Below are 20,854 nucleotides of genomic sequence, written 5' to 3'. Positions count from 1 at the left end.
CAAATTGAGCCTGGAATGATAGGGCCTGGAGCAGAGAAGTTATGGGCGGGAGCAGACACACTACAATTTTTTCCTACCAGCTGTTTCTCCACCAGTCCCCATATAATGCATTTTCGTATGTTATTTTCAGTAATATATGCACCTGTATGCACATTTTGTCCTAGGTATAAGCGTTTTTGTATGCATTAGTTGGCTGGAGAAGCCCCCTGCAAAATTCAGGTAAGTGTGAATTTCAGTGGTTGGCTGTGTTTTGGTTCGTGTATTGTTTCAGAATAGGGTATGTGGCATAAGTATCCTTTTGGTGTGCAATCCTTTCATGAATCCTTAAGAAAAGGTTCAGAGAACAATTGCTGTTCCTGCATTCCTTTAGTTGACTATGTGCTAAGTGCCATTACCTTAGGTTTCGTCTCAGTGTTGGCAATCCACCAAAATAGATGGGCTCGTCGGCTTTCAAGTTGAGGCCAAAGTGCTTCCCTGTAGCAATTGTTGTGATGATCTCTTCCTGGTTGGAGTCTATGTCTACAATAGATACGTTAGCTGAGAAAATATAAGAAGAAAAATTAAATAGGGCTTTGAGCTACAGAAGAATTTTCAAATGTTTATAACTACTTCTTCCTTTCTTGAGCAAACACACTTGTCCATACCCTCTTTTCAATTAAGAGAGGGAAAAGTATGACCAGGTACATTCTGATTATAACAGTGATTGGTTTTTGAATAGCCTTTTCTAGCTGAATGGCACATAACTGCTTGCTAGGAGGAAGAAAAGAGAAACCACTAAGGGTGAAAAAGCAGAACACAGTTGAAAAAGAACAACAAAAAAGCAAGCATGGAAATTAAAAATGCAAAGGGGGGGGGAATGGATGTGTCAGACCCCCCAAAAAGTTCAGAATTATTAAAACAGACAGTTCATTGGGAGAGATTCCCCCCTGTACCCTCAGCTATAGCCCCAAACTTAATTATCCCTATTTTATCATGTTGACTGATTGGGAAAATATTTTTGAGAATGTACAAACTGGAATATCCATCAAAACCAAAAGAGCAATAAAATATGTAATACCACCAATGTATTCAGGATTTTATTCTAGTCACTTTGCTTAAACGGGTTGTGACCCTTCCACGACTGCAGAGTATTTATTTTGGCAGGGACAAAACTGCAAAAGTTTACCTTGGTGAACATACACAGAGAAGTTTCTGGATTTCAGGGTTCAGCAAGACAGCATGAATCAACTGGAGCCAAAGATTGTTTCAGCTCAGCTTTCTTATTTCAAACAGAGATGTATGAAATTCTTATAGGCTTGATTAGACATCCTATAGATATTTTGCCTTTGGAAATATTCTCATTGCATTTTTATTTTAAGTTGAATTCGGGAGCAATGTTAGCAGTTATGTAAATTAAAGTTGCCTGTCATTTATGGGGAGTCTTTTTCTCCTTGCAGTACAAAGGGCTGTGACAATGTGCAAAAAGGGCCCATTGTGTATCGTAGACAGATATACTGTGCCATCAGTATTTTAACTCTCCACATTTTGAAAGCAATTTGATAGATTTAAGTTATGAAAGGCACCATGAAGTACAAAACCCAATTTACATTCTAACAAAAATAGTGTAGGTTTGTTTTATGAACTCTGAACAACATCAGGGCACTGCATGAAAAAAACATTTTTCACTCAGATGCATTTTAGAGTGTAATTGAGGTAGCTGTAAGGCAGAATTATGCCTGAAAAATTAAGCTACCATTTTCAAAAGAAAATCATAAGAGACCTGTTTGACACTGCAATCAGTCACAGCTAACCTGAGCCATCTGTAATTTAAGCAAAAGAAGTTGCTAAATCACTTTCTTTTACAACTTTCTAAACCCAGCAATTTTGTACATCATCTTCTCCATGATTAGATAGTTAGCTGTGCTGGATAAGATAATTAGGACATTTATGATGTTATCACTGCAGGAACTCACCTTGTTTTAGAATTCTTGACAAGGTGAATGATTTCCATTTTCCGTCATTGTGGTTCTGGTTGCCAACAACAGAAGCTGTTCCTGAACCGAGATCATAACTGACTTTAATACGCCCATCACTGAGCTCTATGCTCATGAAATCTTTCTGTTAATGAGAAGCATTAGAAACTTTATTTAGGATGCAGTCCTATGCCCAGTTTTTTGAAAGTAAGCCCCACTGACCTCAATGAGACTTACTTCTGAGTAAACGTGTAGGCTGATGATTGCACTGTGAGATTTTGAAAGACAGCTGATTTCCTGATGAAAGTAATCTCAAATAGTGACTAGCCCCCCTTCCCAACAATATCTAAGATTATTTTTCTGCCATTTCTTAATAGAGGTTTAGTTCAAAGAAGGCATCATAGGTGAAGTTAATTTGTTGCCGCCTCAGTTCCTAAGAAGGTAAATGAATAAAGTGGAAATATGTTGCTCTTTAATTCCCAACCAGGCAGTAAATTATTGTGAACGGCAAGGTGGAGTCGCTTGCATTCATCACTGCAACACAGATCTTGATAACATTAAAAAATGATCTGAAAAATAATAAATAACCTCCGACTCAAGTCTCCAAATTAATATTCTTCTTACAGGATTTTGTGGCAGAAAGAAAGAAAAAAGCTGAAAAAGACCAGTGTGCCTTCATACATGCTTGGTTAACTTAGGTGTCTCTTTGTATCACTGCCACCGCATTCCATGGGCTGCTTGCCTGTTTTTGCAACCCTCTGCGTATGTGTTGCTGGTAATGTCCACATTTGGTAAATATCAATATTCTGACAACCCCATAACAAGTAAATGCTAGTGATCACACTTTAAGTGACTGACTGCATTTGCCAGTGCATATTGGAGTTTCAGACATTCACAAATATCTCTAGAACTGTCGAAGTTCTCATTATATTTGCCAATAACTGACACATTTCAGGCATGCAGTATAATCTATACAGAACTTCTTGCCATCTGTTTATTGCAGCTGGTTCCATTTCTAAGGGAAGAACTAGGACAATGACAAGTTAGTTTGCAGTTAAAATCCCTATAATTAGATTATCACCTAATGGATAGATCCCTATGGGACTATTTCCTTTATCACCTGAGAACATGTTACAGTTCTCTATGGGAACTGGGAGGTCTGTGTAGACTTCATATATCTAATATCTAGCCACCCCTCTCTGTACTAATGTCTGATCAGCAGTGATTCTGAAGGAGTTTCACAGTTCTGTTGACAGCAGCAATGTCAAGTGAAACTCTGTCGGAGTGCAGCTTGTAGTCTTGTTCCAGCAGTAAGTTCCAGTTGACTAGAACGGGCCTTTGTTTTGAGCAGGCATCCCCAAACTCGGCCCTCCAGCTGTTTTGGGACTACAGTTCCCGTCATCCCTGACCACTGGTCCTGCTAGCTAGGGATGTTGGGAGTTGTAGTCCCAAAACAGCTGGAGGGCTGAGTTTGGGGATGCCTGGTTTTGAGCTAATCCTACCACCCCAAAAATTATATTGGTGCACAAAGCAACTCATGTGCAAGGGCTGATTATTTCAAATGAGGATGCAGGTGCACTGGCTATGCATTTCTACGCATGATCTGTTCTATACAGACATATTAATTAGGCAGCCCAGGCATGGGTTTAAGTCAGAGGTGAGAAATCCATGTCTCCCCAGACATTGTTGGACTCCAGTTCTCATCAGTCCAGCCAGCACAGGCAATGAACAGGGTTGATGGTAAATTGAAGTCCAGCAACACCTGGAGGGTCACAGGTTCTCTAACTCTGATGTTGGATATGTCTACATACACCCAGAAGATGAGAACTGCATCAATAGGAGTATAGCATCTAGATCAAGGGAAGTAATAGTGCCATTGTATTCTGCTCTGGTCAGACCTCACCTGGAGTACTGTGTCCAGCTCTGGGCACCACAGTTCAAGAAGGACACTGACAAACTGGAACGTGTCCAGAGGAGGGCAACCAAAATGGTCAAAGGCCTGGAAACGATGCCTTATGAGGAACGGCTAAGGGAGCTGGGCATGTTTAGCCTGAAGAAGAGGAGGTTAAGGGGTGATATGATAGCCATGTTCAAATATATAAAAGGATGTCACATAGAGGAGGGAGAAAGGTTGTTTTCTGCTGCTCCAGAGAAGCGGACACGGAGCAATGGATCCAAACTACAAGAAAGAAGATTCCACCTAAACATTAGGAAGAACTTCCTGACAGTAAGAGCTGTTCAACAGTGGAATTTGCTGCCAAGAAGTGTGGTGCAGTCTCCTTCTTTGGAGGTCTTTAAGCAGAGGCTTGACAACCATATGTCAGGAGTGCTCTGATGGTGTTTCCTGCTTGGCAGGGGGTTGGACTCGATGGCCCTTGTGGGCTCTTCCAACTCTATGATTCTATGAACATTTATACCATTTACTTGAGATTGAGATCTCAAGTAGCTTCCACAGTGCAGAGAAGGAGAAGTAGTTGAGGCACTGGAAGTGTACACTGACCTCCCAATCTCTGTAATGTTCTTGTAATGTCTGTGCATGGTAATAGGTAAGGAATAAGGATCTACCAAGCCTGGGAACCTGTGGCCCTCCAGATGTTGTTGAACTCTAATGTCCATCAACCACTGCCAGCATGTCCAATGGACAGGGTTGATTGGAGTTGTAGTCTAGCAACATCTGGAGGACCACGGGTTTCCCCATCCTGCCCTATGCAAATCTATTAGTTTGCAGACATTGTACCCACACATGGAGAAGGATGTCTACTTAAAAATGTATGTCGCACTTTCCTTTCCTTTACACCCAAGGAAGCTAACAAAAAACCAGATACAAAAGTAATTGTTAACAAAAGCAAAAGCATTCTGGTGAAATGTTTTTGATACCATGTTATGCCTAACTCTAACAGATAGCAAGTAAAACCCAATAGCCATTATTGAGGAGTCTTTTGCCATACAACTTATTATTTTTTTTACAAATTATAAATTGTAAGAATAATCATTGTAATGATCTGCACAGAGCTCCGTGCAAAGCATTATACAAGCTGCTCGGTTATGTTCTTGCAAATCACACAGATTGAATATAAATGGCCTCACAGAAGTCATTAAACCCAGTGTCTTCACTTAAGTGACATTCATCACGAGTGTAAAAGCATGCATGTTAATCTCTTTATAAGGAACTGCGTAATTCATAATGTTAATGAAAGAAGCCAAGAAACATTTAGGCAAGCTTTACCAAGTCTATTGTAGCAAGGTACATCAGAAGAGCAGTGGAAGAAAATGTCTTGAACTTGAACATGACCATGGAGATATTTGGGTTCCATCTTATTGGACGGCTCACCAAAGCATAACCTTCTCCATCAAACTGAACAGTTCCTTCACCATCTGCCACCTGTGGGCTGAGGAGGAAAGGGAAATTTTCAAAATCTAAATCAGAACTTCCAGAACTGCTTTACATAGAAGCAACCATGAAAAAGCATTATCAGGGGCTGGCAACTATTTCACATAGACAAACCTTCTCAAAGCTGAAATGTTTTGTGCAGCTGCTGCAAGTAAAGAGCAGTGAAATCACCCCGGCATTCTGTAGAGATTAGCTGCACATTTAAGTTCCCTGTGTGGAACTCAGTTGCGCAGCTGATCAAGCTGGGTCTCAGCCTGTTCCACAGCAGACATCACATATGTAGGGCAGGTGGGCATTGCTTGGGGGAAAGAATCCCACAGGCCAAATTGGACCTGTGCTGGGTCAAATCTGGCCCACACGCCGGAGGTTCCCAATCCCCACTATGTGTTTTCAAATCAATACTTTATGAAGAAGAAAAGAAGAGGAAGGAATTAGTCCTGTATGGTATGCAAACTCTACAATTATCTTGTTTAGCATGTTGACCAGTCAATCAGACATGGATTGGGTATGCATGAGCAGACTTTCACGAGCTTGGTTCCTATGCCAAAAAATCAAATTAGGGTAGCTTCAAAATGTCATTTCCTATATGAAAATGGCCATATGAACCAGCTGTAATATATTTAGAGGTGATATTTAGAGAACCTTAATAGGTTTAACTTTTTAAAAGATATATCTTTAGCTTCTGACATCCATGCCTCATTTATAGTTGATTTGTATCTATGAAGCATATGTGGTTATTCATTTCTGTCTAGTAATTGGCATTTGTTATACTGAAACTGTTGAAGAGAAGCATGAAAACACAGGGGAGAATTTATTTAGGCAACTTGGTATTTAACAGAATTATGACTTTTTTTTGTTTAGGTAACCTGCACATCAATAGCAATAACATTGACAATATACTGCAAAATCTTACCTGACAGCACACCCTTTACATTCTCCTTCAATGTCTCTGAAATTCCATAGTCCTATTGGTTTGCTGTCTAAATAAGTCTCTCCCATACAGCCGGTGAAAGTAGTAACTCGTACAGCTTCAGATTTCTGGAAACAGAAAGCATCCAGACTGAGTTCTGAGCTCTTGGTTAATGGACAATAGTATTGTGAATACATGGCCACTGGTTTATTAGGCAGATAGCATTTGCTTATTCGAAAGTCCCAAAGTACTTTTTTAAAAAATGATTTTTATTGAGAATTTTAAAATTACAAAAAACACAAAGGGAAAAAAAGGAAAAAACAAGAAGAGAACAAATAGCAATTAAAGAATACAAATCAATAAAAGTCAAAGTCAAAGAACAGAAACAAAACACATAACAAATCAAAATCAAAAAGCAAAAATAAGCCAAAAAAAGAAAAAAAAATTAAAAACAGATCCAATATTCCCAAATCCTTAACTGTCATCACCTTATTTCATCGACCTCCTCCCACCTCCCTTTTTTGTATTCTAGTTGTTGATTATCACAGCAAATCCTTTCCATTTTTCGTAATATTCTGTCATTAAATTACCTTAATCTATTTTAACCTTAACTTACCATAAAAACCCCTAAAACTTAAGACTTAAATCTTATTTATACCCATTTCTCATAACCATAGCACATTCTTACATAATTCTTTTTAACATTTCTGCTAAAGCCAAATAATTTCATTCCAACATTTTTCTAATACTCATTAATTTTACAAAACATTCCTAAGTAAATTTTTTTTAAAAAAACTTTCTTCCAATCTTCATCCAACGTCTCTTCCTCCTGGTCCCGGGTTTTGTCAGTCCTTTCTATCCCATCCATCTAGTTCATTAACCTGGTAACCTTATGTCGGAGGCCCTTAAGTCTCTTCCATGTCCCTTCCGCAGATCTTCTTCATATTTATACCTGTACTTTACTTTGTCTTCTGCTCTTTTCACTCGTGGAGACTCCAGCTTGACAATATTTTTGTCCCTTCTCGACAGATCAGCCCCTTTTCCATAGTCAACACTGAACTCCATGTGGTATTTAAAAGCATGTTTCAAAGTCCCTCCAAAGTTGAGGACCCCCACAACTCCAAACTCCTCCTGGCCCAAAGCCAGACTTGAAAAGTCAAAACATCCCTGCATAGGGGGGTCTATCCAGCCCCCCATCTCCAAGCCAAGCAAGACTCTATCTCTCCAAATCTGGCTTTTTCCGGGTTCATTCGTCGGATCCGACAACTCATGTTCCTGCTGAACCACAGTTCCCTCCATCTCTACCTCCCGAGGTCCAGCCACAACCTCTTCCCTCATCTGATCTGTCAGAGCACACTCCTGGATTAATTCCTGAGTGGGTTCTATATAGATACCCACTACCTGTCCAAAGTTTCCGATCGCAGCAGTCATCAAATCCGTCTTCTCATGTAACTGTTCCAATAAAGCACTTGTCTTACAGAAAGCACGCACCAGAGCCTCCGAGTACATTCTTGTGCAAGGTCAAAGTCTGATCCCACGATCTTAATCTATTGCAGCTGCAAAGCTCCCCAGTTCAGATTTAATAACAGTTTCACAAGCTCCCTTTAGGGGAAAAGCTTCTATTTGTATCCATCTCTCTCTCTCTCTCTCTCTCTCTCTCTCTCTCTCTCTCTCTCTCTTTTATATAGCAGATCTAACAACAAAGTTTCCTTTTTCAGATATTTTGTCAATATTTTGTTCCTTTTAAATACGAAGGGGAACAATGGAGTCACTATGTTTCTCTTCTTTTAACTGTCTGTCAGAAACGTTTGTCTATAGTCAATGAACTTCCCGAGGACGTCTGTCCTGACACCCCGCTCCCAGGTTCAAGACAGTGGAAAATTCCTTTTCTTTACACTCTCTTCTGCAGGTTTAAATAGTCCAGAAAGAAAAAAACCCCTCTTCTCCTGCTTCCAAGGGGGGTTCAATAATTTTAAATGATGAAAATTGGTCCTTTACAAACGTTTTTCTAAACTCTAGCTTGCCGTGTCTTTGCTTTAATCTATCAAAGTCCCCAAGTACTTTTAAGTCTTCAACTGATGTGGAAAAGTGGTTGAAATGGACCCAATCCTTTGTGTCCAGGAATGTACACTAATGCAAAAACAAGAAGTTTGCTAGTTTGCTGAATGAGGTCAGCTGTGTGGCTTCACATACTAGGATGCTAAACGGTGATGAAAGGAGGCGAGAGCAGGCTGATCTGCAGTCTTCCCCCAAAGCCATTCTAAGTGGATCTCACTATGGAGGCTGCTCTCCTTGTTGGTAAACTGTGGACTGGCCTCCTTCATCGCTTCATGGTTTCCCGGTCATTATAAAGTGTGCTCACAGTTGAAGTTGGAATATCAAACAGTCTCCTTTTGAACTCATTTAATAGTTGATGAAAGTCTGATATTTTGCTATACATCTGGTGGTTGTGAAAAACTTCATTGTTATAAATGAAATTTCCATGAGATGAATCCTGGAGAATAACTGCTCATTACACCCTTTCCTTCCTACTGATAGTTGTCCGACTCAAACAAGCAGCTATGTGTTACCTGCTTGATTCAAGCCATGTGAAAGTTTATCCAAGGGGAAAGCCATTTAGACAAGGAGTAGGGAACCTTTTCAGTCAAGGACCACATTCTCTCACTGGCAACCTTGTAGGGGCCATATGCCAGTGATGTGCAGGGCCAGGGGGGAAAGTGGGTGGAACAAGTTTGATTCTTAACATTGTACAGTAGGCCACATTCCATCCATACAAAAAAATAGAGGTTTCTGCACACACCTCTCCATCCTCCATACAGGCAATCCAAAGGCATTATCATCATTCAAGAACACATCCCTGCCAGGCCAAAACACATGAGAAGGGCATGGATCAGGGCTGTGAGGGGTGTGGCCTGGTGAGAATCCCAAGGGCCAGATAGAGGGGCCAGGGAGGTAGCACTCAGTCTCTGTGCCTGAGATTCTCTACTGCTTCTAAGCTCAGAGAATCCCAAAGCTCTTCCATACTATATGAGCAGATCCATTAGGTGATTTCTGCAAAGATAATGCTGCCAGTAGCAGATGATGTGGTTGGCTGGTGCTTCCCATTTCACTTCTGGCTGGTTCTGCTGCTGCTGCTTACCAGGAAGTAGATGGGGAGAGGGGGTGGCATGGTTAGCAAGGTGCAAATACTCTGGCAGAGCCAACCTAGAATTCCGACCAGTGCCTCTGCATTGCGCCGATCTTACCACTACCTTTTCCTTCTCCCTCTCCTTCCTGGTAAGCAGCAGCAACACAATTGACCAGCGGTCAGGTGAGTGGTGTGGTCCCATCACACCATCTGGTGAATGCTGCCTTAGAATGTCCGAAAGAGAAGCTGGGAACTTAACTAGGATTCACTGTTTAGCACTCAGAGTAGACTCTTGACAAAGTTAAATTAATAAGTTGGGAGTGATTTATTACTATTATTACAATTATTATTCACAAGCCAGAAATATTAACATTTAAATTCCCCCCCAAATACTTGGCTAAGGTCATATGGACTGCTTTTAGAGTATTTGTTCCAAGAGGAACTTGTCCTTTTCTAAAGTATCCAATCTTCTTTTATGTTTCACTTCATCAATGTGAGCTAGTTTCAATTCCAGATATTTAGCAATCTAAGACACACAAGCACCTGCTACTTTTCATGAAGCAATTATGATTATTAAAAATATTAATGTGTGAGCATATGGAGAAGAGCAACTTGACTTTCAAAGTGAGGCATGACTTGAAAGTGTAACAACATGGGCGATCTGTTCCAAGGTCATTGTGAATATTTTAATTGGCACATTTGAGAACTTCATGATGAGTAGGCACTGCATTCTACTGGAGTAAAACTGAAAAAGCACATTGGAAAGGGGGGGGGGACAAGTTGAAAGAGGGAAGAAAAATAGATTTTAAAAAAATAAATCCTAAAACGGGGAAATGGCAAGTACCATCTTACTATGGTTGCCAGAACTGCACTGTATCTTTTGGGAGTTGGGCAGCTTCTTCTGCCCATTTGTCTCATGGACTATTTTTCTTTTAGGTGTAATGAACATTAACTCCAGGTGTGCCACACAGCAGATGACAGGACAGGGGGGCAATGAGAGACAGAAGCCATGGCTGCCTCATCTCTTTTTGCATCAGGAAACTTAAAGGTACAGTGCAGATTTTTGTTTAAGAAGGTTTTTCCTTGAAGTAGAACCCCATAATTGTGGAAGTTCAATTTTATAACTGTTTTTGCTTCAATGGCTTTATTCTGTGAGACAGTTTATAAATTTATTTATTAAAATAAACAATAAAATAAAATGTTGCACACAAAAATTATACAATTTGCTAGATCAGGCACAGAAATAACTCTAACTTTGCTAGAATGTAGTTCAGACACAGAAATAAGTAATTCTTTAAAGTATTTTTTTTCAGACTGATTGACAGTATCTTGATCGCTCTACATTGTCATTGTTTTTCAGTCTGACTGACAGACTGGATGCAGAGCTGCTTGGGAGATACCTGCATAGCCTGTCAAACATCTTTCCAAACTTGTCGTTCCAGCCGAGTGTTTGTGCAAAGCATCCAACATCACCCACTTATAATCTTAGATTTCACTTCAGAGCCGACTGCCAGGATATAGGTGCGCGAGTGTGTGCAAGCTCTGACCTTATGGCATATGAACCCATAATGAATGAAAAATGTGCTTGCATTGCCTCTTCTTGCCATATCCCGCAATATAAAAGGAATCTGAAAGCTAATACTGAAATCCTTCACTCAGTTATAAGCACTTTAGTCCCAGATTTAATGGAATAGTGATTGTGACCCCTTTTAAAACACTGCAGGCCTTTTGTGTTCTATAAAACTATATCCAGTGTTCTTCAGTAATGCCGGGAAAGGATTTGATATTGATCTGGATTGCTAGAAAGCATTACATAGAGCAACATGCCACATTAATATTGTCACCTTTATATTGATAAAATATATAGTCTGTCACCTATTTCCACAACCACCCTTCTGCAAATGATCTGAAATACCCAGAATGCTTACTGGATTAGCCAATATAAGCAACATTGCAGCATACTGCAGATAGAGACCAACAACTGATGGTGCAATCCCATGTATATCAACATGGAAGTAAGACCTAGTAGATGCAGCAGGACTAATTTCTGAGTAAGCATGCACTGGATGCGATGATAAATAAGAACCACCTGATGCCTCAAATATAAATAGCCTGATCCCGAGCTCTTCTATGCAGCCTGATAAGAGCTACTGAACATGGAAGGGTGCTTCATTCATTTGACTAAGATTGCCATCTTTGCTCAATCTAAAAGAAAGTAAATCAAAGAATGGTAACATGATTAAATTGGACTAGTGAAGTAACAACCCGTTACCTTTATTTTGCCAGTTAGGCCTCCAACAAACAGCATGGCATTTGCATCCACATCCAGAATTGTGTAACCAGGTGGAGAAATTGCACTGAAAATGCTTGGTACAATGGTGGCTTTAGGACCTTCCAATGCCTGTACGGAAACGGTGCCATTTCTTCCAGTCCTTCATGAGGAAAAAAAAGAGAGATATGGGAACCATTGATGAATGAATTCATAGGCTCATTAAAAGTCCTGAGTCAGTAAAGAAATTTACACATACAATAGAACATTTTTTGAATTTCTATGCACAACTTTTAGCCTATGAGGAGATATTGTGGGTCACAGCGTAACTGACTAGCTGTTGATCTCATGAAGGAGATCAGCCAGTGGGCCACTCTTTATTGATTAGGCCTCATCACAGCTGCCCGACTAAAGGTGTCCTTAGCAGTAGTTCATTATCCGGTGAAGCCATGAATGGTGCTGCCTTCACAAACAAACAAACAAACAAACAAACAAACAAACAAACATTCCAAAGGGCCACAACAGTATTTGGGGACTAGTGATGCCAGACCCTCACACAATCTCACTGCTGCTTCCTGGGAAGGTTCCTTAGCAATAAACATTAAGCCCACTACTTATTGTGAACTATTGTGTCTGTAAAACCCCAAACAAATCTCTGCTGTTTTAAAAGGAAGTAACCAGAATAAAGATATATCTCAGATTTATTCAAATGGAACAAATGAAAGATTAAGCTCTCAATTAAAAACTTTTATTAAAAACTGAAAACCTTCCATTGATTTTTAAGAAAATGAAACACAACAATCCTTTAATGCATTAATTTATTCCACAGAGATTGATTATTTCATGCATCAATTATATCCTTCCATTTATGGAGCAGAAATATTTATCAAAGTTTTTCTTTCTCTGCAAGTGCCAGGCCTTTAAATTCCAATTCATTTTGCCTCAACATGCTGATAATCTGAACAAGATATGCATGGCATTCCCTGGTGAATATTATCTAGAAAATAACATAAATTGCACTGTCATGCAAATTACTGGCAAAAGCGTTAAACTATTCTAATGGTGCCTACTGTATAATTAGACTGTAAAATGAAATGTATTACTAAACATATAATTACAATGTCGTATAACATACTTAACGAATCATGAATAAGCATTAGTATATTTCATAAAGGTGGCTAGTTAATTGGCATAGACATCTAACTAGTACTGTCAATGGAATTCCTGTCTGCTATAACTTCTAAGAATAATAAAAATGCCCCCATAAAACTTGGGTTCCACACTTCTGTTTCAGAATTACTCTATCAGGGTGTGATATTCAAAGAAAATAAGGTCAGAATTATATACTATATATGCTGAAATCACTGCATTATATAATCTTCTGTGATAGATTAAGTATGTCCCATCATGTTCATGCCCACTGCTGGCACAATCTTTTGGGGGAGAAGGGCCAGAAAGATTTACGGGAGGGTAAGGTTCAAAGGCCTGATCTTGGATATGGTCATGATTAAACTGCATAAAAACTTGTGCATTCTTAAGAGTCTTAGTCGGGTTTGCATTACATTTTATAATAACGATGCTCCTGACAAAGAATGCATGTGCCATGAACCATTACACAAGACAACAGTATCTAGACATTATAAAATGTTGTTCATATATCAACAGAAAGTTACTGGCCATCAATTCAGAAAAAAACCTACCTAAATAATTTAGTACTTTTTAACCCACAGGAAGTGATAAACTATGGCCAAAGCCCTCGGGGAAGAAGTTGTGGTAGTAGTACTACTGATGGTAGTACCACTGCTGAAAACATCCTGCTTTTAACAAGGAAAGATTTAATCTCAGGAGCAAATGAAATTGAAATATGGCGTCTTCATTTTATATCATAATACAAAGGGTGTGTGGAAAAAGCGAGTACTTGCCTTGATGCTTCAATTCGGTACCAAAATCCGTCGTCAATTGTCAGATCTGGATATTCAACCCGTCCAACACCGGATCCCACATCCCACAGGAAATCCACTTTGCCTTTACGCATTTCGATGGCCAAAAAGTCAGTCTACAAAAAAGACATTTCATTAAAAAAAAATTCAGCTTAATTAGAGAAATAATAGCAAAGCTACTTGGGAGCAGAGACAGTAACAAAAAGGCAAGGCAAAGTGAGAGAATTAGTAAAATAATGAAAATAAGAAAGATGTGAGTGGAGGACAATGAGTCACCATCACTTGAGGTGGAATAATCTTTCAAAATCCTTAATTTTCCTTCTGGATATATACTTCTTATCATGATTTACATGTCATTTTTGTGAATTACTCTAATTATAGCATAAACATGTATTTTTCCTCTTCATGGGCTTATTTCAAATATTGGCTTATTTGAAAATATAGCGAAAATAATAGCCACAACCTATCAGTGCAGACATACTCAGGACTAAGCACGTTCTACATCAATAGTAAATACTATTATAATATAATAGTAATATACTAATATAACAGTAAATACTAATATATTTACTGCTGTTAGCCACTCTGAGCCCGGCTCCGGCTGGGGAGGGCAGGATATAAATAAAAATTTATTTTTTTATTATAATACTAATATAACAGTAATTACTATTGATGAGATGCAAAGTAGTGCATTTGTACAGAAAAAGGCCAGGAAAGCATCTGATAAATAAACATTCAAATTATGTTTCCCTTTCTTTTCTTGGGTGTCTTATTTTGTTTCCTTGTGCCATTTTTTTTTATATCCATTACAGCAGAGGCCTCAAAAACTGTGTCCTGGGCCTCTCTGGACCTCTGTGGGGGCCTGATTATCTGTTACAATGCTGGCCATGATGATTTCCTATGAAAAAGGGGCTGGGCGGGTCATCTAAAGTGCTGCATGCAGCAGGGGATTGCTGAATCCTTTCCTTCTTATACTTCCTTCCCAATTGCTTTTGAGTAGATATGTACAGAATTGCATATTGTTGTTCTCATCAAGCGGATTACTTTTTCTTACCAGGAGGTTGATGGGTGAGATGTGGAGGCTGGTGCAGTGCAAATGAACCAGCAGAGACCATCTGATCCTCCTGCAGGTGAATTTGCATCACAGTGACCTCACTGCCTTGGCCCCTCCCACTTCCCGTAAGCAATAATCAGAGAATAGTGACTGAGCCCTACACAGTGAGCTTTTTCTGCCACAATCCCAACGTACATCAACGAGCTGTATAATTTATAAATCTGTTTCGCATGGTTAAAAGACAGTTCTTTTGATCTTTGTTTGCCTTACGGCGAATTACAATTATTTAGTTAACCTTAGTTTCCCTGCCCTTCCACTGTGCCTTTATTTACATTGACATTTGCTACAGGTGTACAGATCGGATTGAAATTTCCCCAAAGGAAAACGAATGCAGACTTACAAATCTGTTACTTCCAAGGTAAAAAAGCAGATTGTCGGCCACTGTTGTCTTTACATTGAGAATGACAGTGTTGTAGCTTCCTTTCTTTATCTCTGGTTTGTATGTACGAATGCAGTTGCCTCCAGAAGCCACAGATACTTTAATCTTCAATGGAAACAGAAGAAAGAAAAGTTGGGGGGGGGGGAATCAGGAGAGAGAACTCAGGTTATACAGCTCATTACCGCCAGTGTAACAGTTAGGAATCCACAAATACATGCAGCGGACTCATTTTCGTCACTTTTCAATCATATGCTCTCTTGAAGTTTAAACTGATGGAATAAATTGCAATCTACTTCCTAAAAACAGGGTTTGGATTACAGGTCATGTACTGGCAATTATTTTGCAGTAAGAATTAACTAGGATATATGACCATGAACAAGGGTCAGCTATGACAACATACCTGTTGAATATATTCAGAAATGGCTGCTAATGAACCCACAAGGGTAACAATGAATACAGCCTATGTGGGATGTGTGGTCTATAGGATGCCTTATTTTGAATGCATTCTTCTCTCCTGTGTTCTGTTTGCATTACGGAAGACTTTCATGTATTTTAGTTCTACTGTCAGTTGCTAGTTCCATCTCAGAGGATCTCTTGCAGCTCTTAAAACTAATTATCTAATATTCATTAAGAGTTCACTTGGTGCTTACAATATTATTGCCATGGCATTTATGTGAGTATAATAAAAGACTCAATAAAGTCCTGGACCATTTGCTTTACTGAGCTTATGGAATCTTGTTACCAAAACAAATAAGAATGTAAACAATTCTATTTTGTTTTTCAAGTTTATGAAATAGAAATACATTTTGGCGATGGCACAAATTAGTATCATATCCATATTTGTGGAAAATTAGGCAAGTGTGTTTTCCTTACCCGTTTCAATTTTTTTTAAAAAACCTGATGATTATGGGATTGTGAAAACAGCTGCCATTTTTCCTGTGTGTCCTCTTCTCAACTTTAATATGACCATGTGGCTGTGTAACTGTGTACATGAGGGATGGAGAACTTGGCTCAGATGTTGTTGGGACTCAAAATCCCATCAGCCAAAACCAGCATAGATAATGGTCAGGCATGATGGGAGCTGTATTTCAGCAACATCAGGAGGGCCACATGATGAGAGTGTATAAACAAGCCTCCTTTTGTAGCATGTGTGAACTAGCTACATGATTCTATATTAGGTACAAAAAAGAAGTAAGAAAGCAAGGAGATGTCCAATGTGGGACCATTTAGGTAAAAATGTAATATATGTTTTTTACATTGAGGTTAAGTCTCTTTCATTCTGGGCAGTGTTATATGGATTTGCCAGAGCCTCACATACCTAAATGAATAATAATTGAGCCATATTTTAGATAGTAATGAGATTTTTAAAGATGTTGTAGGTGTCACCCATAGTTGTATTCAAAATTCACTAGATGATGTGTTTTAAAACTTTTGGCATGACTAAAATGCCACTGACATTGAATTGCTAAACCACCACATCATTTTGGGCTTTCCAACCACACAGTGAGGAATAGTTGGAATGCCTCCTCAGAGAAATGATAAACGTAATGAAAATAGCTTTAAAACCTAGGCATGAAAATTATTTCAAGAGGTGGAAGAAATAATCGGTTGCCTCGCCTCTATTTGCATGAAGAATCATTTATATATAGAAGGTGCTGTTTTATCAGCATTATACTAAAGGTAAAGGTAAAGGTACCCCTGCCCGTACGGGCCAGTCTTGACAGACTCTAGGGTTGTGCGCCCATCTCACTTAAGAGGCCGGGGGCCAGCGCTGTCCAAAGACACTTCCGGGTCATGTGGCCAGCGTGACAAAGCTGCATCTGGCGAGCCAGCGCAGCACACGGAAACGCCATTTACCTTCCCGCCAGTAAGCGGTCCCTATTTATCTACTTGCACCTGGGGGTGCTTTCGAACTGCTAGGTTGGCAGGCGCTGGGACCGAGCAACGGGAGCGCACCCCGCCGCGGGGATTCAAACCGCTGACCTTTCGATCGGCAAGCCCTAGGCGCTGAGGCTTTTACCCACAGCACCACCCGCGTCCCCAGCATTATACTACATACATTTATTTTTGTATTTCTCCTGCAGGCAGCATGATGCTTTGACTTGAATTAAACAGGAGCTGGCTAAACATTCATCTCTAAGGATTTTCTTTACAGATTCTTGTGGGTCATATGGCAAATAAGTTTAGCGTTACCAGCTGATCCCAGAGTTTAAAATGTAATTACACTGGGAAGACAGATTCGGGACTCAGTAATGAGGCTAGAAAATGATGCTCTTAACCCGAGGACACAAGGTGAAGAAAATCAGGAAAATGGGAAAGCAATCCAATTTAATATTCTTGGTGGTTCTGCAAAGATGCTGGCAGGTTCCATATATAGCAGCAATGCTTGCTGATAATAAAATTTCTACGTCTTGCAGTAATGGGGCCTTTTTTGTTTTGTTTTGTTAGGATGATTAATGTAAACACTTGATCAATATATTCATCATACAGCATTATTATAATACATTATTTTATTGATTAATATTTGTCATTAAATATAAACTGACACATCATTTCCAACTTTGCTCACTGTTCATGCTCAATGCACTGATCAAGTGTGAATTCAAAAGTTATAATATGCTTGCTGCACATCGACAGATACTCTCGGGATGATGACCGTAATCCCAGCACCTCTGCACAACAAGCACACAGAGGTCTGTGTGAACAAGGCCTAAACCACTCCATTACTGGAAAAAGGTCCATGCATCCAATGGGGAATGTTTGGTCTCGATGTCCATCTGTAATTACAGCACTACTTTTTTACCAATGTGACATCATAGTGGCTTAACCACAGTGACTGTGACAGAGTGATGCTCCAAAGGAAGCGGAACAATGAGCTTCAGTTTAATGACAGACCAGGTAGATACCATATTTAATCATGCGAACGTGAGCCATGAGGAGAAGAAAGTTGTTTGAGTTTCTGGTTGTTGTGTTGTAAGATCCCATTATGGACGATCGATACAGATACTGTAAAACTTAAGGGCTTGATTCAACAGAGCAGCTAACAGGAACAAGTGCTGAGAGTTCTGCTAGTACAAGGGGACTTGACCCTCTCCTCTACTCACAGGCCCTCATGCCCCCATGTCGCCTCTGGAGCATCCAAAGAACGCCCCAGAACAGCATGTGGAAAGGGGAGCTTGCACTGATGGAACAATCTCCTTAATGCAATGTTGAATTCCACCCTTAAAGTTGCAGACTCCCTCCAAGACCAAGTGAACATTTACTGGTTATGTCATGGTAATTGCCTCCCCTACTTGGGCATGAGGAAACCTCTTTTATTACTACAATGTAGGGTTGGGCAAGTGCAACCAGATAGGAGGGTCTGCTGTCAATTCAGATTCAAACCACCCCACTCCTCCTGCAGCTAGAGGGATGCTACTGGGTTACACAAACATTATGTGTGGTTCCTTCATTCCTGTTTTACCAATATGACTAGGAAATGGCTCCTACATTGCTAACCCTTAGATTACCAATTCTCAAGCAAGCTAAAGCACAACATGAGTCCACCCAGTTTTTGTGAGATTTGTTACCAGCATCGTTATTTTCAGCCCTCCTTATCCCTTCTGAGATCTCTGTATGAATGTAATAAGATAGTTAAAGAAATAGAATAAGCTATTAGAAAGGCTTACGGAATTGGCTTGCTTCCTGGCTTGATTTATCAGTTCTTTAATCTGAGAGATGTTTTTCCCTAGGTTATCTTGAAGTTGTTTGATTGGTTTGAGTTTATCCATCAGTCGATCTGCTTCCTCTTCCAGGTTTTTAACAGTGTCTTCTGCATCAGCAACTTCATGTAAAAAACACACAACCAGAAACAGTGTGAGAAATTGGTTACAAACACCATGAGTTTGAGAACACTTGAGAACACTCTGGGCCAGTTTGAATATAACAATCCTATTTTATATAAACTGTGGATTTTTTTATTTTTAATTTTTTTAAAAAAATCTTTATTTTTATTGGGGATGGGACTTGTTTGTTATAAACTGTGGATGATTAATCCAGGAATGAGTGTTGTGCAAATGCACACACCTTTCATGTGCCAGCCAAGGTCTGTATCATGATTGTTTTAAACAAACTTATTTCATCCTATGTGTAATTGGAAATTGTGGCTTAATCTTAGACTCCTGGTGTGGTTTCATATTGTCACTTGCAGTCCATGATTAACCCATAGTTTCTCAATTTAGAAGCAATGTAAAGTAGCTACAATGAAGGTGTGCATGCTAATTTTTAGATAAATAAATCATGCTTTATTCATTTGGGATTTAAGTGTTTGAAAAGCCCAGAAAAATATATATACTGATAACATTTTTTAAAAAGATGCCAAATAATTGCAACAATAATTTTAGAGCTTGATTGGCAAAATAGGTGCAAAGGAGAAATATTCAAAAGAGTGCTTTGGGTCTGAAGTTACAGGGTTGCTTTTTGTGGGGTTTTTTTGGTATTTTTTTGAGGTTAACTGAGAACCTGTGGCATGGAAAAGTTACAGCTTAGAGGTCACAGTATGGACAGCTCAGGGTTCCAGAGTTTGCCTTTAGTCTTGATTTAATGGAAGCATTTTGTACTAAAATGGTAGCTCATTAGTTTTCATTAGTTAGGAAACAAATTAGCACTCATTAGTTACATAGTCATAAATTAGAAGAAGAAAATAATTGTCTAACTCCAAATATGAGGACCCATGTCTCAGGACTTTTCATATTTGTTAAATCTGGTAAAGGTTGGTAGCCCACACTTGTTTTTTTCCACTAGCTCTTAATATTATAAAGTGTAAACCACATGACCACCCCCAGTCACTCAGGATTCCAGCTAACATGGAAGCGTAGAGATCTGCAAGCATAGGCTTTCCTGCTTAGATGCCCATATTGCATGGGGAGTGAGACCAATAGTCTTTTCTATGTGCTGAACCCTCTTCGTGTGTTTAATGTGTAAAGGGATTTTTTGTTTGTTTTGTTTTGTTTTGTATTGTATGTGTGTTTTGCTATATATATATATATATATATATATATATATATATATATATATATATGGTAAAAGGACTCCTGACCATTAGGTCCAGTCGTGGCCGACTCTGGGGTTGTGGCGCTCATCTCGCTTTATAGGCCGAGGGAGCCGGCGTACATGTGGCCAGCATGACTAAGCCGCTTCTGGCGAACCAGAGCAGCACACAGAAACACCGTTTACCTTCCCGCCAGAGCGGTACCTATTTATCTACTTGTACTTTGATGTGCTTTCGAACTGCTAGGTTGGCAGGAGCAGGGACCGAGCAACAGGAGCTCACCCCATCACGGGGATTCGAACTGCGACCTTCTGATCGGCAAGTCCTAGGCTCTGTGGTTTAACCCACAGCGCCATCCGCGTCCCTCATATGTATTATAAAACTTATAACAATTACCGGGTTCTAGTTACGTAATACAATCACCACACAAAAATTACACTGAATTTGTAGTGCCATTACAAGCATTTTCTTAATTTGTCTGTGGACAGGCTATATCAACCATCAATGTGAAGGGAATTTATGAGCACTGGTTTGCTCGATGAGACCAAGATGTCTCTGGAAGTCTGCAGACAGAATATAATGACAATAGCAATCTGCTGTGGCTTCTCTTCAGGTATCTGGTTTTCAGAGGTACAGAAGGAAGTTTCATTCCTCTGTCATGGACACTGACAGACACATTCCACATGAATTTGTCTATCCTTTCAAAATGGAACAGTCAGTGGCTTTCATTGTGACCCAAGAGC

The 20,854-nt window shown here is 39.6% G+C and overlaps 1 protein-coding gene and 1 long non-coding RNA gene across 7 annotated transcripts in view; one reads left to right on the top strand and one right to left on the bottom strand.

Moving 5' to 3' along the window:
* LOC128410526 (uncharacterized) overlaps positions 1–11,019 on the top strand; it is a 55,393-nt gene extending 44,374 nt beyond the window's left edge. The window contains exons 2-3 of the long non-coding RNA XR_008329532.1: positions 10,317–10,428; positions 10,741–11,019. This is a non-coding gene — a long non-coding RNA (uncharacterized LOC128410526). The remainder of the gene's footprint in view (positions 1–10,316; positions 10,429–10,740) is intronic.
* The window catches only part of LAMA2 (laminin subunit alpha 2), a 367,591-nt gene that overhangs the window by 33,476 nt on the left and 313,261 nt on the right, over positions 1–20,854 (bottom strand). For all 6 annotated transcript variants that reach the window (XM_053381873.1, XM_053381876.1, XM_053381874.1 and 3 more), the window contains 8 exons: positions 18,751–18,905; positions 15,044–15,187; positions 13,572–13,705; positions 11,653–11,812; positions 6,257–6,381; positions 5,179–5,341; positions 1,953–2,097; positions 396–537 (listed from right to left, as the gene is read on the bottom strand). In XM_053381873.1, coding sequence (XP_053237848.1) covers positions 396–537; positions 1,953–2,097; positions 5,179–5,341; positions 6,257–6,381; positions 11,653–11,812; positions 13,572–13,705; positions 15,044–15,187; positions 18,751–18,905 — 1,168 coding nt within the window. The remainder of the gene's footprint in view (positions 1–395; positions 538–1,952; positions 2,098–5,178; positions 5,342–6,256; positions 6,382–11,652; positions 11,813–13,571; positions 13,706–15,043; positions 15,188–18,750; positions 18,906–20,854) is intronic.

This window comes from Podarcis raffonei, chromosome 3 (genome assembly GCF_027172205.1).
Source record: "Podarcis raffonei isolate rPodRaf1 chromosome 3, rPodRaf1.pri, whole genome shotgun sequence".
NCBI lineage: Eukaryota > Metazoa > Chordata > Lepidosauria > Squamata > Lacertidae > Podarcis > Podarcis raffonei.
This window is presented reverse-complemented; position numbering and strand designations above follow the sequence as displayed.